Source organism: Macrobrachium rosenbergii, chromosome 27 (genome assembly GCF_040412425.1).
Source record: "Macrobrachium rosenbergii isolate ZJJX-2024 chromosome 27, ASM4041242v1, whole genome shotgun sequence".
NCBI classification, from domain to species: domain Eukaryota; kingdom Metazoa; phylum Arthropoda; class Malacostraca; order Decapoda; family Palaemonidae; genus Macrobrachium; species Macrobrachium rosenbergii.
This window is the reverse complement of record NC_089767.1, coordinates 2,403,648-2,427,295: the sequence shown is the minus strand read 5'-3', so window position 1 is coordinate 2,427,295 and position 23,648 is coordinate 2,403,648. Positions and strand designations below refer to the sequence as shown.

Here is a 23,648-nt window from a genome sequence, read left to right as displayed (position 1 = left end):
GCGGTGCCAGACGCACGATTATGGCTAACTTTAACCTTAAATAAAATCAAAACTACTGGTATGTTTAATGACTGGAGGGTGGATAATCAACATACCAATTGCAGCTCTCTAGCCTTAGTAGTTTTTACGATCTGAGGGCGGACAGAAAAAGTGCGGACGGACGGACAGACATATAGCCATCTCCATAATAGTTTTCTTTTACAGAAAACTAAAAACAATATGGAATTGATAAACAAATTACATAAAGTACACACTAATAGCGAGTCCCCGGCATGTGAGTTTTGATATGGTATCATTATTTGAGTACACTACTCGAGATTAAGTCGTGATTTAAAATCAGTGACCTTCAATTTACTATAACATTGTTGTTTATGATGACATGACCATACATTTATCAGTTCTCTGTAAAAGAAAACTATTGTGCCGGCTTTGTCTGTCCGTCCGCACTTTTTCTGTCCGCCCCCAGTTCTTAAAAACTACTGAGGCTAGAGGGCTGCAAATTGGTATGTTGATCATCCACCCTCCACTCATCAAACATACCAAATTGCAGCCCTCTAGCCTCAGTAGTTTTTATTTTATTTAAGGTTAAAGCTAGCTATCACCGTGTGTCTGGCAAAGACATCGGATAGGCCACCACTGGGCCGTGGTTAAAGTTTCATGGGCCGCGATTCATTACAGCATTATACCGAGGTCACCGAAAGATAGATCCATTTTCGGTGGCCTTGATTACACGTTGTAGCGGCTGTACAGAAAACTCGATTGCGCCGAAGAAACTTTGGCGCATTTTTTGCTTGTTTATTTATTTATTTATTTATTGCCTATTTTCAAGAACGAGATAAAATAATAAGCTGGTGAATATGTTTTTCATTTGCTTCTCCCAAACCTAAATGACCATCGTTAGTGTTGATAAGCTCATTTCAAATTCATTTGCCTGCCTAGGTTTACGATTTGAACGCGTTACATTTTCAGTCAATCAGATGGATTTTTAAACAGGAAACTAATAAAAAAAGTTGCTAAGTTTTAGACCTGAACAAAAAAGATTAGAAGAAAGATTATAGGGGTTGGGAAAAACAGAAACACGGGTACAGTCGAACAAACGTGAACAACTGGTGAACGCAGCCCTTAACAGCGCTTAGGAGACGAGGCTGTCCGTTGAATTCCTACACCGACAGACCTTTATTATTATTATTATTATTATTATTATTATTATTATTATTATTATTATTATTATTATTATTATTATAAGCCAAGCTGCAGCTTAAGTTGAAAGCCTACGAGCCCCAACAGTGAAAACAGCCCTGCATAGGCCTAGTAGCAGGCCTATAATAACAAAACACTAAAATATTATTTCCAGAAACCCCGTCAGATCCGCATTAACACAACTAACAAAGGAAATTAATGTCACTTCAAGCCCCGACCTAAACACTCTTGGTCCCATTCATTCGCAAGGTGTTCGAAGGGGATTTAAGAGACATGAACATACGGCAAGATAGTGTCTACGCCAATGGACCTATGACGAAACCAAACGCTTAAAATTTCCCACAAAAGATTCACGGTAGCCGTCACTGAGTTGAAAAGTGATGGAAATATACAAAATGACGAAAGCTGAAAAATCTGGTGTGCTATTAATTTTAAGTAAAAGTGATTACATAAAAAAATTAACCGTCTTTTCCTGATGGAAATACATGCGAAGAACTAAATATAAATTCCGTGGGCGGCGTTAACATGAATTTCAATGAAAGAGAGTTAAATACCCATTAAAGGGAAATGGAAACCTAATAGATGGTTTTGTGGAACCTCATCATCGTTATCATATTAGTATGAAGTTATAAAAATAGACAAAGTACATTTTCCCGTTAGGCCAATTATTAGCTCCGTTGCTCCCCCTTCATACAAATTTAGGAAAATACTTTGTTGATATTCATAACCCCCTGGTTGGTACCATTTCTGTGCCAATCCAAAATAAGTAAAAAATGTGCCTTAGTTTCTCCGGCGCAATCGAGTTTTCTGTACAGCTTATAACACTGTAAGAAACTCTCAGCCACGGCCCATGAAACTTTCAGCCGCGGCCCGGTGGTGGCCTGTGTTGTTGGCACCTATAGCGGTGCCAGACGCACGATTATGGCTAACTTTAACCTTAAATAAAATCAAAACTACTGGTATGTTTAATGACTGGAGGGTGGATAATCAACATACCAATTGCAGCTCTCTAGCCTTAGTAGTTTTTACGATCTGAGGGCGGACAGAAAAAGTGCGGACGGACGGACAGACATATAGCCATCTCCATAATAGTTTTCTTTTACAGAAAATTAAAAAAAATAAGGAATTGATAGACATAAATTAAATAAAGTAAACACTAATAGCGAGTCCCCGGCATGTGAGTTTTGATATGGTATCTTTATTTGAGTATACTACTCGAGATTAAGTTGTGATTTAAAATCAGTGACCTTCAATTTACTATAACATTGTTGTTTATGATGACATGACCATATATTTATCAGTTCTCTGTAAAAGAAAACTATTGTGCCGGCTTTGTCTGTCCGTCCGACTTTTTCTGTCCGCCTCAATTCTTAAAAACTACTGAGGCTAGAGGGCTGCAAATTGGTATGTTGATCATCCACCCTCCAATCATCAAACATACCAAATTGCAGCCCTCTAGCCTCAGTAGTTTTTATTTTATTTAAGGTTAAAGCTAGCTATCACCGTGTGTCTGGCAAAGACATCGGATAGGCCACCATTGGGCCGTGGTTAAAGTTTCATGGGCCGCGATTCATTACAGCATTATACCGAGGCCACCGAAAGATAGATCCATTTTCGGTGGCCTTGATTACACGCTGTAGCGGCTGTACAGAAAACTCGATTGCGCCGAAGAAACTTTGGCGCATTTTTTACTTGTTTTTAAATTGAGGCTATTCCTTTGGGAATTATGCCAAAGTAACAAATTCTGAAAAAGGTTTATCAGTTTTTTATTATACTTGCAAATATTACCGGATGTAATTTTTTTTTTTTTTTTTTTTTGCTATTTCCAATTTATTCACTAATAGGTGTTTCATCACTTTTTCCCCTAAATATTGTTTTATTGTTACCTGATGTTGTTATACAGTGCTGTATAGTAAGAATAAAAAATAACTCGCTTCAAAAAATGAATTTTTCTTTTTTTTATCCAAAATTTTCCAAAAATATTGCCCCACAAAATTAACAAACAGCAATAAACATTAATAAACATGTCATGGACTATGTTATAATACTCATAACAAACCTGAGAATAATGATCAATGATGAAGGTACGGGTGGGCAATAAAGAAAAAATAATCATAAATGGATGAAAATGCATGAAAAGGGATGAATGACGGCAAAAACATAACTTTACTCACCAAAATTTGAGAGCTTCTTGTCTTGTCTATTTTTTTGTAGGGTAGTCAATTGCATTCATCCTTAGGCAGGCAGGGGCCATCAACAGGAGATGGGGAGGGGGGAAATACTGAAAAGGTTACGCCCCAGTTTGCGTTTGTAGTATGCAGAGCTGACAGAAGAAAGACGAAGATTTGACCTTGTCTTCTGTAGGCCTAAGTCTATGTTGACACAGACCCAGTCGTCGTCACTGAGCCTAGCAGTCTTCCTGGCTTAGAAACCACAGATACTTGTTCATTCTGCGTCTTTCGCTCTCGTTCGCTGTAAGAAACATCTGTTCAAGCCAGCTTCCCATCAGCAAGAAATTCATGAGCCACTCACAGGTGTTGCACGTATCCTTTTGACAATGCGAAACCCGATATCATAATGGCAACTGAACACCTTGGCGTTATTATTCTTATTAGCATTCAAAAGACGAACCCTATTCATATGGAAAAAGTCCTCCACAGGGGCCACTTACTTGAAGTTCAAGCTTCCCAAGAATATGGTGTTCATTCGAATGAAGTCACTGAAGGTAATGGGAAATACAGGAAGAGGAGATCAGTTATCGGAAAAAAAACATAAACTAACAAGTAATTACATAAATATGTAAGTGAATTATTATTAAAATAAAAGGATAATTGTATTAGGGTAGTAATGCATTGCACCTTCGCTTGAACTTCTGAAGTTCCAATGGCACGACATCCTCAGGGAGACATATTTTAACTTCACCACGACGACATCAGGCTAGCTGACAGCCATCTTGTCAAAAGTACTTTTCGCTCAGAAAGTATTCTTCATACAGTGCCCTGATGCTGAGACAAGACCCCAGATTTTACAGGTTCCGGGCGTTTATGGGTCTAGTCCCCTGGGCCAACTGGGAGAAGTTGTGTTCACGGTAGACCTGTTATCTACCTGGTGTTGGAGTTCGTGCTCCCCTCAGGCAACTTTTCCAAAGCAATTTAGTTCCTCATACCGGTTACTGCATAAACAGAGAGAAAAGCAGCCTTGTAAAGTGTTATTTTCTTACCCTTGAAAACAGCAGTGGCTAAATGTCCAATTTTGCTCTCTTCGACCTTAGATCACTTCTTCTTGATGGCTTCCTTAAGGAATATTTCTTTGGAGGTATGCTGTGCGCAAGTTGTAATCCACCATTGACCAGTATGCCTTGAAGAACATACAGATCGTATTGGTAAATGCAAAGCAGACGGCCCTACGAAGAAATGGTTTATTAGTATAATTTTTGGCTTGAACATTATAGAAAAGGGTGTATATAATGCAGTGCAGTTAGATAATCGGAGAAACGTACGATATAATGACAAATTTACCGTCTTTTGTTTATGTTTTCACGTTCATCCCCGGCGGCCTGGTACTAAACATAGTGGAAGCCCCTCGAGACGCCATGTTTAGTACCAGCCTCTCGAGGATGGTAGTAAAAATTTTTAATAATACGGTAAATTTCTCATTGTCTCTTACATTTCTCAGATCATCTCACTTGTATTGCATTATATACACCCCTTTCTGTGCCCACCAGCCAAAAAATTACATTAATAAATGATATTTTCGTGCGCCCATCTCATTTACATTGACCATCGTAAATGATCATTCTTGTAGTTGCAAGATGGAACAACCTTGGCTATTAGTCTTCTTAGTAAAGCTGTGGTGGGACAGGTCATTTTCTTCTGGGGGTTACCACTAGTAAACTGACAACGTTTTTGGTAAGACAAGTCAAGTTTTTTTTTTTTTTTTTTTTTTTTTGCCTTGTAGCAACATTGGCTGGCCATATTTTGGTCTACTAAGCCTAACCCTTTTCCTCCAGCCTCACCAATAGGCCTAGAAGGTTCCAAAGGTCCGCTGACACTGGCTTCAAAACTGAAGTGGCATAAGGGTATCACTGTCACTGTCAAAGGGATGCACCTTCCGTAGGCCTACTCGTCATCTGTCGTCGAGTCACTGCCACTGCAATCGTAATAATGAAAAGACCTTTGTTTCTTTGTCTTCTCACACTACTAGTCTTCCCATTACTTTTTTTTGTCTATTCAATATCAGTGCCTTCCTCTTTGCCCTCGTTCGGTAACAACGCTGTTACTAAGATGATAAGGTCTATTTCCGGAAAAGGTTCACGATCATCACTACCACCATCATCCACAATAGCTTTACCATACCCATAGAAGTCACGACACACAGCTATTTTTCATTTTGGTTTTTTTTTTCGATAATAAAGGACAACCCGGTCACATCGAACACTTCCATGCAAACTACGTTGTTTAAACTCATTATATCACTGACATTATCGCGCCTGATGATTAATAACACCGACTATAATTGCAATAACGCTACTTATTCACGGAGCAATCGCGTGCGTTTAGTGAATGCTGAATATTCCGAGCCCTGATTGGCTCTCAAGGGACAACAACAAAAGCGCTGATTGGCTGGAACGCCGCTAGGTTCGTAACATTTGTATCGATGATAGGCTCCCCTAAAACGGCTCTCCAGAAACATAATGTGTTGATTTGCTGGCCCACCGCATGGCGAGTAACGTTATTCTCGATGACAGAAATTCCTCATAATGTGTCTTCAGAAATTTAGTGAGCAGTCGCTCCCGTTACGAGAAAACTCTTCGCTTTAAGGCCGTTTAACACCGGATGCGATGCTCAGAGCGCTACGCTATGCTACGGAGCCACGCTAGCTATACTCGCTATGCGTGTGTTCACACCGGAAGCTATGAATGTCTGCGTACACCTAGTTCCTTTGCTGCAGCGACGGGAGACGGTAAGCTGTGGTCCCTTGAGATGGTGGGGGAGGAGGGGGAGGAGGAGCTATTACTGCTAAGTTTAGCAATGAATAAGAGAAATAAGAAGTGGGAGCATGACACAAATATGACAAGACTAGAATTTGGTAACTATCATCATCTTGTTCTAGAGCTGCAGATGGATGAGGAGAAATTTAGACAATATTTCAGACTGTCTCCAGCTCAGTTCTCTGAAGTTCCATCATTCATAGAACAAGATATTAAGAAGAAGGACACCAACCACAGGGCGAAGGAGGCGGAACATCTGCTGTGAGACCCAAGTGTGCATGAGCAAGGCGAGCTACGTCCACAAAAATCCCCCACCCAGCAATCTTTGAAGCTATGAACGCTATGTTGCAGACATCAGTAGCATAGCTTCGCACCCGCTTAAAACAATGCCAGCATTTAAAAGCCACATGCCACAGCATGGCGCGCATAGCATCGCTTCCGTTGTGAAACGTCCTTTAAAAGCGATTTTCGACCACAGTGCACACAGCGCATAGCACTATGCTGCCATATTTTTCTCGAATGTCAGAGGGACTGATACTTCTTCTAACTGACCTTCGTTACAAGCGGCACATAACAGATATCTCGAGTGATGGACTTACGTACAAAGGTAGCTACTGATTATCTGACATCTGGGTGTACAATTTTCCAGGAATACTTTAAGTGATTTGAATAAAATTTATATGTAAAAAATGTAAATTCGTATATAATGGAAAATTTTACTCTCAGTATTTTAGTATAGCTGTTGATAGCCCTCCATCTACAGTTTTAAGCAGTTTGTAAATGTAATATGAAGTTGGCCAAGGGACAAAAATATAAATACTTTCTATACCTGGGGAGAAACTATCAAGACTCAAGACCTCGCAGAATCGTCGGATATCACTGGCCTTGTACACAAACCTACAGAGACAGGAATGCTCTGTACGGACAGAAACATCCCCAAACGTCCTGCTTCATGTTTCTACGGAACAATGCCCAAAAGTGCCCCCTAATAGCCTCTTACAAGGGGTCTTACCTCGTCTTTGAGTGTAAGGAAAAAACGTTCAAGCTTCAGCTCCTTGGACAAGAAGGCTAAGTTTCCCATGATAGGCCTAATCCTGCATACATGGAAGCCGGAGAAGGTTCTTTGCAGCGTCCCTTCGGACCCTAACTGCATCCCATTTCCTTCCTTCTACAGTACCTCCGTTCATTTCCACTTTCTCCCATCTGACTTTCCACCCTCTCCTAACAATTGTTTCATAGTGCAACTGCGAGGTTTTCCTCCTGTTACACCTTTCAAACCTTCTTACTGTCAATTTCCCTTTCAGCGCTGAATGACCTCAGTGCTTGGCCTTTGGCCTAAATTGTAGATTTCAATTCCAATTCCAAAAACTGTCTATGAAAAAGTGTCTGTGCAATTAGCGGCCTAATACCTTATTGACATCCTGAGGGTGTGGAATAGTTGCATATTCTTATTTCGTAACTGAGAAAAAAATTTGTTTCCACTCTTATCAGCCTAACACCTAATCTCCACCCTCAAAGACATCAGCCTAGCTGGGATGCGGAACGGCTGAATTTTGTATTATGTTTTCAAATAAATGTAAAATTTATATATATTTTTATAATTTGTATGGTTTAATTTTTGGCCCGCCCCCCTCCTTCTGAGGTGGGGAGTGTAATGACATCTTGAACTATGTTTGCCTAAACCTCCACATATTACAGGGAGAGCCCTGTAAAGCAGAAAAACTTTGCTGTCAAATTTTGGCTTAGCTGCCAGATTCGGCAGCCAATCACGACGCGACTTAGCAGTCACTTGACTTATAGCTTTCCATCCTCATGCTGTGATCAAAGTTCATATATCAATATATCAATATTGGCCATGACAAAGAGGGGCTGATTCACTGGCAGCTCTGTGAGAAGAGCCCATGCTGGATTCATACAATGGAGTGTTTTTGAAAAACATTATATTCCTGTGCCATGGCTAAAAATGTAATGTAAATAACCTCATGGAAAAATTGAATAAAGAAGTTTCGTCTGTCAGATTAACGCTAGATATGAAATAAGATGATATGTATATGTATATATGTGCATGTGCTTGTATATATACTATATATATATATATATATATATATATATATATATATGTGTGTGTGTGTGTGTGTGTGTGTGTGTGTGTTGTATATATATATATATATATATATATATATATATATATATATATATATATATATATATATATATATATATATATATTTTATATATATTTATATATACATACATACATATATATGTACAGTATATATATAAAGTAATAAATCAAAACATTCATCATCATCATCATCATCATCATCATCATCATCTTCCAGCATTGCATGACTCAAGAGCCTGTAAAATCAATGTTGAAAAATATTCGTTATGATGAATGTAAATATGATGTCATGGACTGTGATTAATTTTATTTGGGCTAGACAAGTAAGGAATTAAATATCCGAATAAATTGTAATGAATATACTTTTAAAACAGGTCAAAAGAATAATGCTCTTTTTGTGCACCAAGTTAAAAATCACATGGTAGCCTATCGATTAGTCCTGCAGTGTTACAATATGATGTAATAGTGTTGTCTGTAGAAACGTCTTTGAAACTGCATTAACACAGCTAACAAATAAAAATAACATCAATGCACGTCCATGTTTATATATTCTTGACACCATTTTGCACCAGATGTTTGAAAGACAATTAGAAGAAACTAAAATATATTCTCAGTAATTATTGTTAAAATGTCCTTGGTTGAGCCAGCGCTTACGTAATCCAAAACCGCTGTTGGTCATCTGAAGGTCGTTAGTCTGCATTTAAATGGTTTGAAACTCCTTGATAAACTGAGTAATCTGAAATGACTGTCAGATCATTTTAAATTAATCTTAAGTAAGTCCTAATGTATTTATTTTTCACAAAACTGTTCTATTCATATTATCAGTTTTGTACGAAGGTGGCGTAATAGCAATACTAATGTCAAACAATGACAAGTTATATATTAGTAACCAGGATAGATTTATTTATTTATTTACTTATATATTTATTTATAGGTAAGGCTTTGAATGGCACATGTCCTGTCCTAGAATGTTCATTGGAGGTATTTATTATTTTTGTCACATTTGCGGTCTTTTAGTAGCACCCCAAAATTGAAACGACAGTTTTAGTATTGTATCATATAAATCTGAAATTTATTTTGAGTAAAAAGGCCATATACATAAATATACTGTGTTTTATCGTGATTTATTTATTTTAATAACATTAATAATAATTATATTTATTCAATTTTGGTGAAAAATTCAATTTTTGAACGATTTAGTTGAAATATTTTGTGAAGTATTACTCAAAATGAGCAATATTTACTGAGAGTGAAGCATGTACGGTCACCAAGAACCGCAACATAAACAAACCTAGTTTCCAGCTGATTAGTGTCCGCCCGGAAAGCTCCATTTCATTCACCTTCTGGCTGATTCAGGTATATAATAACGGTTATTTTTGTCTTGTATATTGTTATATAATAGTTATTATGTCAATTTAGTACGATTCATGTATGTAAATTATCCCTACATTTGATGCGTTTCGGCTCCTGCAGTTCGATAGGCCTGGTGTTGTTCCTCAGGCCCGACGTAACCTACAAAATATTATTCTTTTTAAATCTTTTTCCTTTCTCTGCCTAATGTAGCCTAATCATGTGAACTTTCATAATCCTCATTTATGTACTAGTCCAGGCTGTAGGCTTAAGGCCTAGGCCATGCTGTTTAGATTTTCCAGGTGGGCCAAGCGGAGGCAACCCGGTCCTAGGAGGCCTATGCTGCGTACAATGGCAGACTGGGACTGACGGCCCTTTTGTTGTGCGGAAAAGACGTAACGAACATTTTCCAGCATATTTTGTTTCATGCGACAACCCGGAAGAGGAATTGCAGTGGAGAGAGTTAGCCGGGCAGCATGCCCATGCATAGGCCTAGTTTCAAATATAGGCCTAATGAGGCTTATCCTGGCTGACGTTACGTAACATTGTCAGCCCTTAGAAGCGGTCTAAGCAATTTCTGCCAGCCTTCATAGGGGGATAGCGCCGCCAGTGCACCTCGTGTAGGCCTTACTAAAGTTTCTTTGAAGCGTCCCTTCCTTGGGGCCCTTAGCTGCAACCCCTTTCATTCCTTTGACTATACCTCCGTTCATATCGTCTTTCGTCCATCTTGCTGTGTTATCAGTCCTCTCCTAACAATTATTTCATAGTGCGGCTGCAAGGTCTTCTGTTACACCCTTCGAACCTACCAACTCTCATTTTCCTTTGCAGCGCTGAATGACCTCATAGGTCCCAGTGCTTGGCCTTTGGCCTAAATTCCATATTCCATTCCATTCCATTTCATTTTCTGCTAGCCTACATTGCCGTTTTAGGTATTTTGCAGAACAATGGGAGCAGGCTCTAACACTACCTCCAGGCGGAAGCAGAGTCAATGTTTCTAATGTTTAGTGTTGCTTGGGCAGTACGGGGAAGGTTTGGGGGACAGCAAAGCCCCCTTGACCAGGTCAGGCCACATCGCCCTTAGTTAGGTTATGGAGGTAAGTTCTGTTTAGGTTAGGTCTTAACACTCTCGGAAAGGTTAGGTGAAGATTGTTTTGGCTGGGTCACAGCCAGAGCCAGACCACTTGTCTGAATGGAAATTTAGTCCTGCCAATCTTTTTCTGATAATCAGTACTGCCTGGGGGCTTCCTGGAGGTGTGAAGCCCCCCCCCCAACTAGCTCAGGGCACAGTGCAGTTAGGTTCAAAGTCAGGACATAGCATTCTAGGAAAGGTTAGTGAGAAATCCAACCTTTCCTAGAATGCCATGTCCTGACATAACCAGGCCTTACCTTCATAACTTGACTTAGGGCACAGTGCCCTGAGCTAGCTGGGGTGATGGGAGGCTACCTTCACACCTCTGGAAACCCCCCAAGTAATACTAAATATCGGAAACAGATTGACGGGACTAATTTTCCATAAGGACAAATGGTCTTAAACTGGTTATGACCTAACCAAATCAACCTTAACCTAACTTTTAATAGAGTGTCATGCCCTGACCTAACCAGAACTTACCATCCTAACCTGACCTGGTTGGGGAGAGTGGGCTTTGCCCCTTTTTAGACCCCCTCACGGACTGACGTAGGCTACCACTGTGGCAGTGGGTTCAGATTACCAGTGCCTACCTCTGTCTCCCTCTTTTGCATACTAACCCTTAAATTTTATACGTTGTATGTTTGAAATTACATCAGAAATACTAATAATGTATGTATGCAAATCATTGGCTCTTAAGTTTACTTCCAAGCTAGGAGTTTTATTTTGTTTACACAATATGAAATAGTTTGCCTAGTGCTGTGTGAAATCTCCTGACCTCCAAATTTTTAGTGAGGAGCAAATTCATAAATTCATTCCTACTTTTTACCAAAGTCTCCTAAATTCAGGTGTATCAAAATTTTTAAAATTATTTGTGACCTTTTCTTATAACTTGTCTCTCTTTGCTGGCCATTTTCCTTTTGGAGCCCTCTTGTGTTTAGTCTGCTGACTCTGTCATTAAGGGTTTTCAGTTGAAAACTTAAAGAAAAACTAACTACTCATTCAGGACTAAGAAACAAGGTCAAAATCCTCACTTCTCACCCTGCTATCATATCATACAAAAGCAGGTGAATTGCTGAATTTAATGTTATTGGGTTCCAGTCACTTTTTAGCTTTCTGTGGTTGTTTGGAGTTGATCTTAGAAGGGCTAGGCCCCGGTTGTATTATATTTGGTTGGGATGGTAACAGGTCTCCAGCAAATGGATCCATGAAATTTATTTATTTAGTCAGTTAGTCAGCCTATGGGGGCCCTTGACTCGAAATTCAAGCTTTCAAAGAATATGGTGTTCATTTTAAAGAAGGAACAGAAGTTAATGGGAAATACAGAAAGAGGTGGTCAGCTATTAGGAAAAACATAAATTAATAAACTGATAAATGAATAAAAATGTAAGTAAAATATTAAAATACAAGTTGAATTATATTAGGGTAGTAATGCCTTGCATCTTTCCCTGAACTTCCAAAGTTCCAATTGCACGACATCTTCTGGGAGGCAGTTCCACAGTCTAGCGGTGTGAGGAATAAAGGACCTCTGGAACTGAGAAGTTCAACAGCAAGGCACATATTTCTAATGTGTGTGTATGATTTTTATCCTTCTAATTGGCTGGATTTGAAAAATAAGGGCATGGCATAGGTTGGCCATGAATATGATTTGGTTGGTTTAAAATTACCATGGTCTGGCAATTTGGGCACGGCTATGCAGCAGTAATGAGAACAGCTGGAGAGAGGTGCTGCATGACTATTCACATTAAATTGAGACTTTGCATAATTTACTAACTGGTAAAAATTAGCAGTCCGTGGATTAGAGATAATTAACTAAGTAAATACATTTCAGGTTGTCAAAACTGAGATAGTCTCCCTAGACCTATGTAACGTTTTCTGTAAAGAATTAAGGGATTTAAATAGCCTGTCTTGTCATGTCCAGCATTCAGAGGGATGTGGATCCCACTTGTTCGTCTTTGTCCCTGACGGTGGTGAAAACTCAGGACCCATCAGCTCATGGTCAGAGTTTTGAGAATTTCTATATTCCCTCTTGCTGAGTCTTTATTGGTGGTGATCCAGATGAGGTTCTCTTATGGCCAGTGTATGTCATTAGATACCAGAGTGTCAGTACTATTTCAAATGCAGGGAAATGCAAGAAGGTGGTGTCAAGGAACACTTTCTGGCATTGTGAGGTGATCAAAGGAGCTTATGACTTCATGGAGGGGGCTGTCATTTTCTCTACTTATGCAAGAGCTCACAAATTCAGGGGTATGGGACCATCCCTAGCTTTTTGTAAGAAATTTTTTGGTACATAGGTAATGAGGACTGGTGTCTGGTGTAGACAGACAACTTTTACCTCATTCTACCTGAGGGAGTCACCAACAATTCCTGGGACACCTTAAGACCTGTGTTGGCTGCTCAACAGGTAGTGTAGGTGTCAAGTAGCTCTTCCAAACACCTTAGCATAGTATAAATCTGGGGGTACAAATGTGGAGTGGCTATGCTTACCTTCCTATTTTCACCCTTTAGAGAAGCATCCTGACTGAAGTATCTGCTGGAGTCAGACTGGATACAGGTAGCTTCCTCTTCGAGCATGCAATCTTAGTTTTGTTTCTAAATTGCTTCTCCCTCTGCCCTCTCTTTAAATAATAGGTTTGGTGGTGTGATGAGGTAGAGTTTATTCTGAACCCATTACTCGATATTAGCCATAATTAGCTGCGTATGGGCTTGACTTCCTCTACAGGGGATGTGTTGATTCTCAGAATGTTTTCCTTACCTGAGTACCCTCTCTCAAGCAGAGGCTCACTCTTGCCCAGAGCCCTAGTGCTTTGTCAACCAGTTTGCCAGATTGAGTAGGAGGTTGTAGGAATCATGTCATCCTTTGCATGCATGTGCAACTGGGGGCATGGCATTTTCAGGTAGTATTCAACTCCAGCCAGTTCTCAGATGCAACCTCCCACCTAAGGAGTAAGTCTCGTATATAAAAGGCGATGGTTTATATTTCTGTAGGAACAAATGACATATATTTAAAAGGGTTTGGTTTGTTAACTTAAGAAAAACACAGATTACTTAAAAAGAATGTTTTTGCTGGGCAGAGGCATTTTGAAATTGTGAACTTTTACACTTTTTACTCTTGGCATTTCATCTGTTTGCATGGGTAGTGCCAGATTTCAAAAAGAAAGGTCACGAACTTTGTATATGAAAATTTTAATTATTGGAAGGCATTAAAATTCTTTACAAATAACTTGCTTAGGCCTTTGATAACAGGGATGGGAATCTCTTATTTGCGACAATGCAACCATATGTATTAAATGCTTGATGTAATAAGGGTTACATTATTAATTAAACTTTAGTACAGTTTTGCATAGTTATCTCTTTTGTTTGTACCTAAATTTCAGAGCTCATGTTTTACCATATAATGATATTGTACAGGATGTGGAATATTGTTACTGTTGCATGGACACTTAGATTTGTTTGTTTTTTTCAGGAACTTCTGCATTTGAAATTTAAAAATGGGAGACACTATTCAACCAATTTATGTGGATCTGGCATCTGAAAGTGATGACCCTCAAGTCACCGAGATTGACAGTCTATGCCTAACATGCCATGAAATGGTAAGAAGATGCTTGCATTACAGTTTGGTATTTACTTGACTAGTTACCCAAGGCCTTAGTAATTGTTAATGGATGGGACTCCTATTCTGAAGTATTAGGTTTTCCAAGGTATCCTAATTTTTATCTGGGATGAATCTTACACACTGTTGAAGTTAGCTTACATCTTTGTGCTATTAGGTGGGAAGAACATTCAAAATAAACAAAAGAAAAATGCTCAGTTGACAAGGTTGGACTGTAAAAAATCTGCTGTTTCCCACCAGGTGGTGGTGGAAGGTGTGCAATCATGTCAGAATTCTTCCTGCCAGGTCCCTCTGCATACAATGTGAATAGGCTGAACTTTTGTGCTTTTATGTTTTGTATTATGTCATCAACAGCAAGCAGAGATAGAAGTATTAGGTTCTGTAGGAATGACTTTCTTGTAAACTGAATTTATTCGATTGGGCATGATGATTGCATGGTGTGTTACCTGTAGGGGTTATGAGTGTAATTTTTCTTCTCGTGAAGAATGTAAGGGGTGGTTTGATGAGAAAATTAATAATTTTGCAAAGTATCAGAAGATGTGAGAGGCTGATAAATTTCTTTGGTGGAGTTAAGCGCTCGCATCGACCAACTCGAGCTCTCATCATGTGGTGAGAATGACAGTGATGTGTATGGTACTCTCTTTTTAGGCTTTTCTGAGAGAGAGGCAGGTAGACAGTTTTCTGTTACTACTGAGAGAATTCCCACCCATAGTAGAAAAACCTCTAGCTAAGGAATTAGTATTCTCTTTTGGGTCCCATGGCCTTTTCGAGAAGTTTTTCAACATGGCTCATCAAAAAATTAGACCAATTCAGTTTTGCTTAAAGAACTTTGGGGCTGGGACAGGTCTGTTTTCCTGCCTCAACTCTAGTGGTAGTTCCTTCAGATCTTTTGGGGGGTTCTTTTCATTGGTGAGGAGATCTGTCAAGACTGCTGATGGTTCTGCCTCAAGACCTCAAGAGGTCAGACCTCTCATTGTCGTTAGATGTGTTGGGAGCCATTCTGGGGAATATTGAAATGTCAGGGAGTTGGAATGTAGGAGAGCAAGATGCATATAAACAACCTAGAGCCTTTGGCAGTTTGGAAGGGTCTTATGCAAGGGGAACATCTATTCAAAGACAAGACAAGACAAAACAATTGCAGTCTACTCTGACAACTCAACTTCTCTTTCTTACTTAAGGAAGTACAAAATTTAGAGATTTTTTCTGGCTAGCAATGAAACTTTTCCTTGGGACAGAGTCCTGGAACATAATTTTTCTATAACAATTGTCCCAGAGAGAACTAATGTTACCACAGACCAGCTGAGCAGGATTGGGCAGGTTCTGCCATGAGAATGTTCCTTTATCTGCAGTTTTGTAAGAATTTGTGAAACTTTTGGGGCCTTCAATCTGTTTTCCTTGCTGGATCGTCATCACCTGTTCCCACAGGCTACAGTTCTGAGATCTCTTCAGATCTTCAGAAGAGTACTCAAGGTCTTCTTGCTCAGTCCTCTAGGCGGCCTAAAGAGATGCCCGCTCATGCTTCCAGGACAGTCTCCCTGCTGCAGACTCTGCCCTTTCATGGCAGCAAACAGATCTTTCTTTAGATCTTGCTCTTCTGGCAGGTTCGTCTCAGAGCCATTAAGAAATCCTCAACCTGCTTCTGTCTCGCAAGTGAGAATTTCGTCCTCCGAACTTCTGTGGGAGCCAGGCTCCTTCTCTTCTGGGAGAAATGGAGAGAGAGGGGGGACAGAGCCCTGGATTGTGAACGTACCGAGGGACGGCTATACCATCCCCTTCAAAGAAGAGCCACCTTTAGTAGCTCTCCAATACCCTTGTCAGCTTAATCCGAAGGCTCGAAGAAGTCTTTGGCTCTCTTAGAGGAAGTGTCATCTCCTCTCAAGAAGGGGGTGTCAGAATTGGTAGAGAAGGTGAACTCCCCGGGGTTCTACAATCGTCTTTGTGGTGCCCATAGCTTCAGGGGGCTGGAGGCCCGCCCTGGACGTCAGCGTAGTAAATGTCTTCATACAAAAGACAAAATTCAAGATGGAGACAAATTGAACCGTCATGTCATCCATTCGCCAAAGAGACTGGATGACATCAATAGCTATGCAGGACGCATACTTCCACATTCCAATACATTGGGAATCAAAGAAGTTTCTGAGGTTCATGTTGGGGAACAAAGTGTTCCAGTTCCGTGCTCTTTTGTTTCGGGTTATCGACGGCACCACAAGTGTTTACCAGAGTGCTCGCTCCCCCAGTGAAATGGCTCCATCTGATGGGAAACAAGATCTCCCTCTATTTGGACAATTGGCTACTTCTGGCCCAATCGAAGGAAAAATGTTCAGAGGACTTTCAAAAGACCTTCTGGCCCAGGATTTGGGATTGATGATCGACTTTCAGAAGTCAGTTGATTCATTCACAACGGATTCTTTATTTAGGATGCTAATAGACTCTTAGAGTTTTTGGGTTTCTCCCTCCCTGAAAAGAATAGAGTCTTGCATCAAGACAATAAGCAGATTTCTTCTTCTGGACCAATGCTCCGCCAACGAATGGATGAGCCTTTGGAGACATTATTGTCCATAGAACAGTTCGTCCTTCTGGGCAGGCTTCATATGAGACTGCTCCAATTCTTCTTGAGAGTCAGCTGGAACAGGAAAAAATACCCGACTTGTTTGTGTTCTGAGTGACTCCCGAGATAAGAGAAGACCTGCGTTGGTGGAGCTTAGAAGGAAGGTTGTCACAAGGGAAATCCCTCCTTCCGTTGAACCCCAACCCAGACGTCTTCTCAGACGTGTCAAACCTAGGTTGGGGAGCAAGGAAATTTCAGGGACCTGGTCCCTGGAACAAAGAAATTGGCTTATGAATGTCAAGGAACTGAAGGCAGTTCATCTGGGGTTGCAACTTATCAAGGAAGAAGTATGCAACAAGACGGTCACAGTGCACTCCAACAGTACAACTGCCATCATACATCAAAAACCAAAGGGGAACATACTCTTTCTCCCTTTACAAGATGGCAAAGGATCTTCTGCTTTGGGCGGAACAATTTCAGGTCAGGCTTCTTAAGCGCTTCATTCAATGGAAGCTCAGTGTTTTGGCAGACGAATTAAGCCACCGGAAACAAGTGTTACCTACAGAGTGGACTCTAGATCCTCAGGTTTGCTTAGATCTGTGGAAGTTGTGGAGGGGCTCTGCTCATATACCTGTTTGCAACTTCCAGGAACCATCATCTTCCTGTTTTGCTTGCCAGTCCCGAATCCTTTAGCATGGGCAACCAATGCCATGCTTCAGGACTGGTCAAACAGTCACCTTTATGCTTTTCCCCCTGTAAGTATGGTAAGACAGGTGATCAACAAGTTCCAGGCTCATCAAAATCTGTCAGTGATCCTAGTTGCTCCTTTTTGGCCAACAAAGGAATGGTTCTCGGACATTCTCGACCTCCTTGCAGACTTTCCAAGACTGCCACCTCAAAAACCCTCATCTTCTAAAACAACCCCACTTTTGGCACTTTATCAGGGGTTGTCTACACTGGCCCTGACAGACTACAAACTAATAGGAAACTTTTTAGAAAGAAGGGGTTTTCAAGGTCAGCTTTGCAAGCTATTGCCAAATGCAGGCGGCAGTCCTCTGATAGAGTATATCAGGCTAAGTGGACAATTTTTAGAGACTGGCGCAGAAAGCACAGAGTGTCGTCTTCTCAGAATCTATAGCTGAAATAACAGACTTCTGCTGTATCTTAAGACCGATAGAAACCTGTCATCCTCAACAATCAAGGTTATAGGGCCATGTTAAGCTCTGTCTTCAGACACAGGGGAATGGACCTTTCTTCTAACCAGGATTTATCAGATCTAATTAGATTTTTGTTCATGAAACTTACCTGTCAGATATATATATAGCTGTATTCTCCGAAGGTCCGACAGAATTTCAAATTTCGCGGCACACGCAGTGGCCGGGTCAGGTGGTTAGTACCATTCCCGCCGCTGGGAGGCGGGGTATCAGAAACCATTCCCATTTTCTATTCAGATTTTCTGTCGCCGTGTTGTCAACAACTGCTGTCTGCACCTCCGCATAGGATTTGCTTTTTTCTTGAGTATCTGATTGTCTTTTGGTATTTTGACTTTGATCGGTAGATCGGGCATACGCTTTTTGACTTTTCTTTGGTTTTGAATTAGACTATCATTATGTCTGGGTCAGCTCTGCTAGTTACCGTGTGTGTGTGATGTCTGAATGTAAGGTGAGGTTGCCGAAGCTGCTTTGCGTTGACCTCACACTGTATGTTCTAACTGTAGGAAGCATATATGCATGTTGAATGATAGGTGTGATGAATGTGCTTCTTTGTCTGAAAATGAATGGAGAGCGTATGATAAATATGTGAGGAAGTTGGAGCGTGATCGACTGAGGAGGTCTTCCTCCAGGAGTGCTTCTCTTTGGAAGTGTTGATGTTCTCCCCTAACTCCCTGTACCTTTAGAACCTAACCCTGTGGTTTTGTCTCCAGCCCCTGAGATCGTGCCAGTGGAGACCAATATGCTTTCCGCCATGATGGAATCGATTAGTGCATTAGAATCTAAGGTGTCAGCTCTCCAAGAAAAGTGTTGTGAAGTGACTAGTGCCCCCAGTGCAGTGGAGGGGGTCAGACCAGCCCCATCATGCCTCTAGGCCTGGACCTCTGCTGCTGGACTCCCAGGACTCAGGAGAGAGCATGTCGAAAGCCGAAGGAGGGGTGACGGGAACCCCCACCAGTCTGGCGTCCCTTCGGCAGGTCCTGAAGACGCTTCCCAGGCTGCCCAGGCGCGAACTCATGTTCGTGTCCTGAAGGGACTGCTTCTCCTTCTGACACGTCCTCCCACGCAGGGGTTGGAACCAGGTAGACTCTCGCCCTCTTAAGAGAAGCTTTAGGAGGAGGACGCCCACGCCCTCTCTCTCTACTCTGTGCTCCTCGCCAGAGTTTGTGGATGCGTTCCCCGCAAAAGAAAAAGTGTACAGGACGTCATCCGAAGAAGACGTGTTTGAGCGCCCAAGAGCTCTCCCTCTCAAGAGAAGAGGATTAGACGTCCCTCGCCCTTCTGCCTCAGGTTACGCCCTTCTCCAGAGAGAGAGAGGCACCAACGAGGACCCTTATTGCCTCCATGCAGCAGCAACTTCTCATTCATTGCAGAGAGAGAGTCCAGGTCCTGAACCGTTCGGAAGGATGTTAGACTTCCAGTGAAGAGATCTAGGCGTTCTCCTTCTCCTGCTCCTCGTTCGTCACCTTCGCCTGCTTCTCGCCTGCTCGTTTGGAAGGAACCCTAGACTCTTCCCCGGAGGGTGTTGAGGAGGACCGCCTTGACGTCACCCCAGGACGCCCTCCTGCTCTTCTCGCTTCTAGACGCCACGCTCACCCTTTTGTTGATGACGCCGTCAGGCTCAAGACGCTTAGCATGCTGCCAGACGTGACGCCGATTGGGCGCCAAGAAGCCTCGCCATGCTGCCCAGACGTGACGCCCGATAGACGTTTTGACTCCCTTCAAGACGCTCCACCTGCCGTTGCTGTCGCTCAGTGGTGGTTCCTGGTTCTCCTGCTGCTTTGCACGCCAGTTCCTCTTCCAAGCAGAGGTCCCTTAATTTTAGCCTCTCCAACTTCTCTCTGCTCTTCCCCGCCCGATGTTGGAGATAGACTCAAGGTCTCGGAGTCTGAAGATGAGCTTTAATCGATCAGTCCCCTGCCGATTAGGACTACCAGATTCTCGTCAAGCTTTTGAAGGAATTGTTTCCCGACAAGTTTCTGCCGCAGTACCTTCTCTCTCCTCCTTCAACTGACTTCGACTAAGTCTAGGGAAAGCCCTGGATTTCTGAAGATGACTAAATCGCTTCCACTAAGCGGCCTCAAGAAAGTCCATTTGTGGATGGACTCCTGCAGCTCAAGGAAAGTCTTCTTCGCCCTTCCCCTTCAAGACTTTGTCGGTAAAGCGGCGATGTGGTATGAGACCGGAGAAGACTTTAGGCTTACGCCTTCCTTCCTCATCTAAGGGAGACTTCGCCTCTCGTTGATTCGAGTAGGAGGTCTCATCTGTCGACGACAAGGTTCCTGGACTCTACGGAGATGGACCATCTTTGAAGGGCCTTTTCAAGACGCTTAGAAGTTTTCAACTTCCTGACTGGTGCCTGAGCTTGGACCTTAAGTCGCCGAGTCAGGACTGATCTCCTTGTCGGACCTTTTGAGCATCTTGTCTTGCATGGACAAGGCGTCCGAGATGGTTCTGACGTAATTGGCCTCGCACTTTGCGACTGGGTGCTCAAGAAGAGGTCACTCTTCTGCGGTTTTGCCACGAAGTCCGTCTCCTTGGCACAGAAAGGAGAACTGTTGTTTGCTCCCCTTTCTAGTCATCTTTTCCCGGCTTCGATGGTAAAGGACATCGCTGCAAGCTTGCAAGAGAAGACCACACAGGACCTGTTGGCTCAGTCATCGGCGCCCTCATGTTCCGTGACTCCTTCAGCGCCAACCCGTCAGCAGTCACCCAAGATGAAGAAGCCCTTCGTGCGGATCATATTCAAAGCCTTCTTCCCGAGGAAAGAACCTCTCGAGAGGAAAAGCCCTTGCTAGAGGTCAGGTAGGGGCAAGAAGTGATGTGATTCTCCTCCAGATACCGGTGGTTGCCAGGCTTCTTGCGTTTCCGAGGCCTGGAAAGTGAGAGGGGCAGACAGTTGGTCCCTTTCGGTTTTAGAGAAAGGATACAAGATCCCTTTCCTTTCTCCCCTCCCTTAAGCCTTTCGCCCTTGGACCTCTCTCCGTCGTGCACGGTCCAGAGAAACAAGAGATCCTGTTTTGACCTGCTGCGGCAAATGCTCGTCAAGAGAGCAGTAGAACAGGTCTTAGACCTGGATTCCCGGGCTTCTACAACAGGCTATTCCTGGTCCCAAAACAGTCGGGAAGTTGGAGACCTGTGCTGGATGTCAGCAGCCTGAACCGCTTGGTCGTGAAAGAAACTTTCAAGATGGAGACGGCTCAGTCTGTTCTAGGAGCCTTAAGACCAGGGGATTGGATGGTATCCTCGACCTTCAGGATCGTGACTTCACGCATCGATACATCCTCAGTCAAGGAAGTTCCTGAGGTTCGTCTTGAGGGGAAAGGTGTATCAGTTCAGGAGCTCTTTGCTTTGGCCTGTCCACAGCTCCCATGATTTTCACCGCCATCATGAGGAATGTAGCAAGGTGGCTGCATCTGACAGGGCGACGTGTGTGTTAGCGCTCTACTTGGACGACTGGCTGATTCGAAGCGCCATCGAGGAGAGGTGTCTGAGGATCTACAAGCAACTTTGAACCTGACGAAAGAACTGGGCCTGCTGGTCAACTTCAAAAGTCACACCTGACTTCCAACACAGTCCATCGTGTATCTGGGGATTCAGATGGACTCAGTGGCTTTTCGGGCTTTTCCGTCCCCGAACGCCAACAGCTGTGCTATGTCGGAAAGTCCTAGCCTTCCTAGGGAAAGAAACATGTTCGGTGAGGAGTGGATGAGTCTGCTGGGGACCATTTCCTCACTGGAAAAGTTTGTTTCCCTAGGGAGACTACATCTCAGGCCTCTTCAGTTCTTCCTGCAAGACAACTGGGAAGACAAGGAAAATCTCGAGTTGTCTCTCAAACTTTCCCTTGAGGTGAAGGAGCATCTCAGGTGGTGGTTGGATCCTCGAAGCTTTCAGAAGGCGTGTCCTCAGCCTTCCAACCCCGACCCTAGTGTTGTTCTCCGACGCCACAATGTCGGGGTGGGGAGCAACATTGGGAAGAGAGAAGTGTCAGGCACCTGGAGAGGGGAACAGGTGACCTGGCATATCAATATGAAAGAATTAGGGCGATTCTTTCTAGCCCTTCGATTCTTCAAGATCAAGTGTCCGGTCGACAGTCCAGGTAAACGCGACAATACCACAGCTCTAGCTTACCTGAAAAGCAGGGAGGCACTCATTCTCGTTCCCTGTTCGCCCTTGCGAAAGAGATCCTGTTGTGGGCGAGTTCCAGGAACGCACGATCCTGACGAGGTTTTGTAGCAGGCGTTCAGAACGTGAGAGCGGACCTGCTAAGTCGCCATCATCAACTGCCCCCACAGAGTGGACTCTGAACCAGGAGGTGTGTCAAAAACTGTGGGGTTTATGGGGTCGACCCCTTGTAGACCTGTTTGCAACATCAAGAACAACAGGCTTCCGCTCTACTGCTCTCCTGTCCTGGATCCAGGAGCAGTATCAATAGACGCCTTCCTTGGGACTGGTCTCGTCTGGACCTATACGCTTTCCCTCCCTTCAAGATCCTGGGAGAAGTGGTCAGGAAGTTAAGCGCCTCGCAAGGCACAAGGATGACTCTGATCGCCCGTTTGGCCTTACAAGGAGTGGTTCCCGGAGGTAATGTCGCTTCTGGTAGACTTTCCGAGGGTGTTGCCTCTTCGTCCAGATCTACTCAGACAGCCCCACTTCACGAGATACCATCAAACCTCTCCGCTCTCGGTCTGACTGCGTTCAGACTATCGGCGAAATGCTGGCGAGAGCGAGAGGTTTTTCAAGCAGGTGGCAAGAGCGATCGCGAGAGCCAGGAGAACATCTTCATCGCGTTTACCAGTCGGTGGGCCGATTTCGACAGTGGTGTAAACGAGAGGGATTTCCTCTTCCTCGACCACTGTGAGCCAGATTGCAGACTTCCTTCTTTTCTTAGGGAAGTTCCGAAGCTGGCAGTCTCCACTATTAAGGGATATAAGAGTATGTTGTCGGCGGTCTTTCGCACAGAGGAATGGATATCGCCAACAATACGGACCTGCATGACCTCATTAGGTCGTTCGAGACGACTAAGGTGCATCAGTACTTGGTTCCGTCTTGGAATTTGGACGTAGTTCTTAAGTTCCTGATGCAAAGCCCTTTGAACCCCTTCATGCTGCTTCTTTGAGGACGTAACAAAGAAGACGTTATTTTTAGTTGCTCGCTACTGCAAAGAGAATCAGTGAGATTCATGCAATATCTAAGTTAATTGGTTTTAAAGGAGACGATGCGGTGTGCTCTCTTCAACCGGCTGTTTCTTGCCAAGAATGAGAACCTCTTCTCACCCCTGGCCCAAGTCCTTTGAATTGAAAGGTTTAAGGGTATTCTGGGTCAGGAACCAGAAAGATTGCTATGCCCTGTTCAGGGCTCTAAAGTTCTACTTGGACAAGACGAAAGAGTCAAGAGGTCTTGCGGATAGGTTATGGTGCTCTGTGAGAAGACCTGACGTCCCCCATGTCAAAGAATGCGCTGGCTTTCTTCTTGAGGTCCACCA

General features: G+C 42.8%; 1 protein-coding gene across 2 annotated transcripts in view; it reads left to right on the top strand.

Moving 5' to 3' along the window:
* The window catches only part of Zpr1 (zinc finger protein Zpr1), a 214,795-nt gene that overhangs the window by 147,076 nt on the left and 44,071 nt on the right, over window positions 1-23,648 (top strand). The window contains exons 1-2 of one of the 2 annotated variants that reach the window (XM_067128715.1): window positions 9,563-9,671; window positions 14,258-14,384. In XM_067128715.1, the coding sequence (XP_066984816.1) occupies window positions 14,283-14,384 (102 nt within the window). In that variant the 5' untranslated portion in view covers window positions 9,563-9,671; window positions 14,258-14,282. Of the gene's footprint in view, window positions 1-9,562; window positions 9,672-14,257; window positions 14,385-23,648 lie in introns of those variants that run through there. The other variant, XM_067128716.1, reaches the window with a different exon arrangement.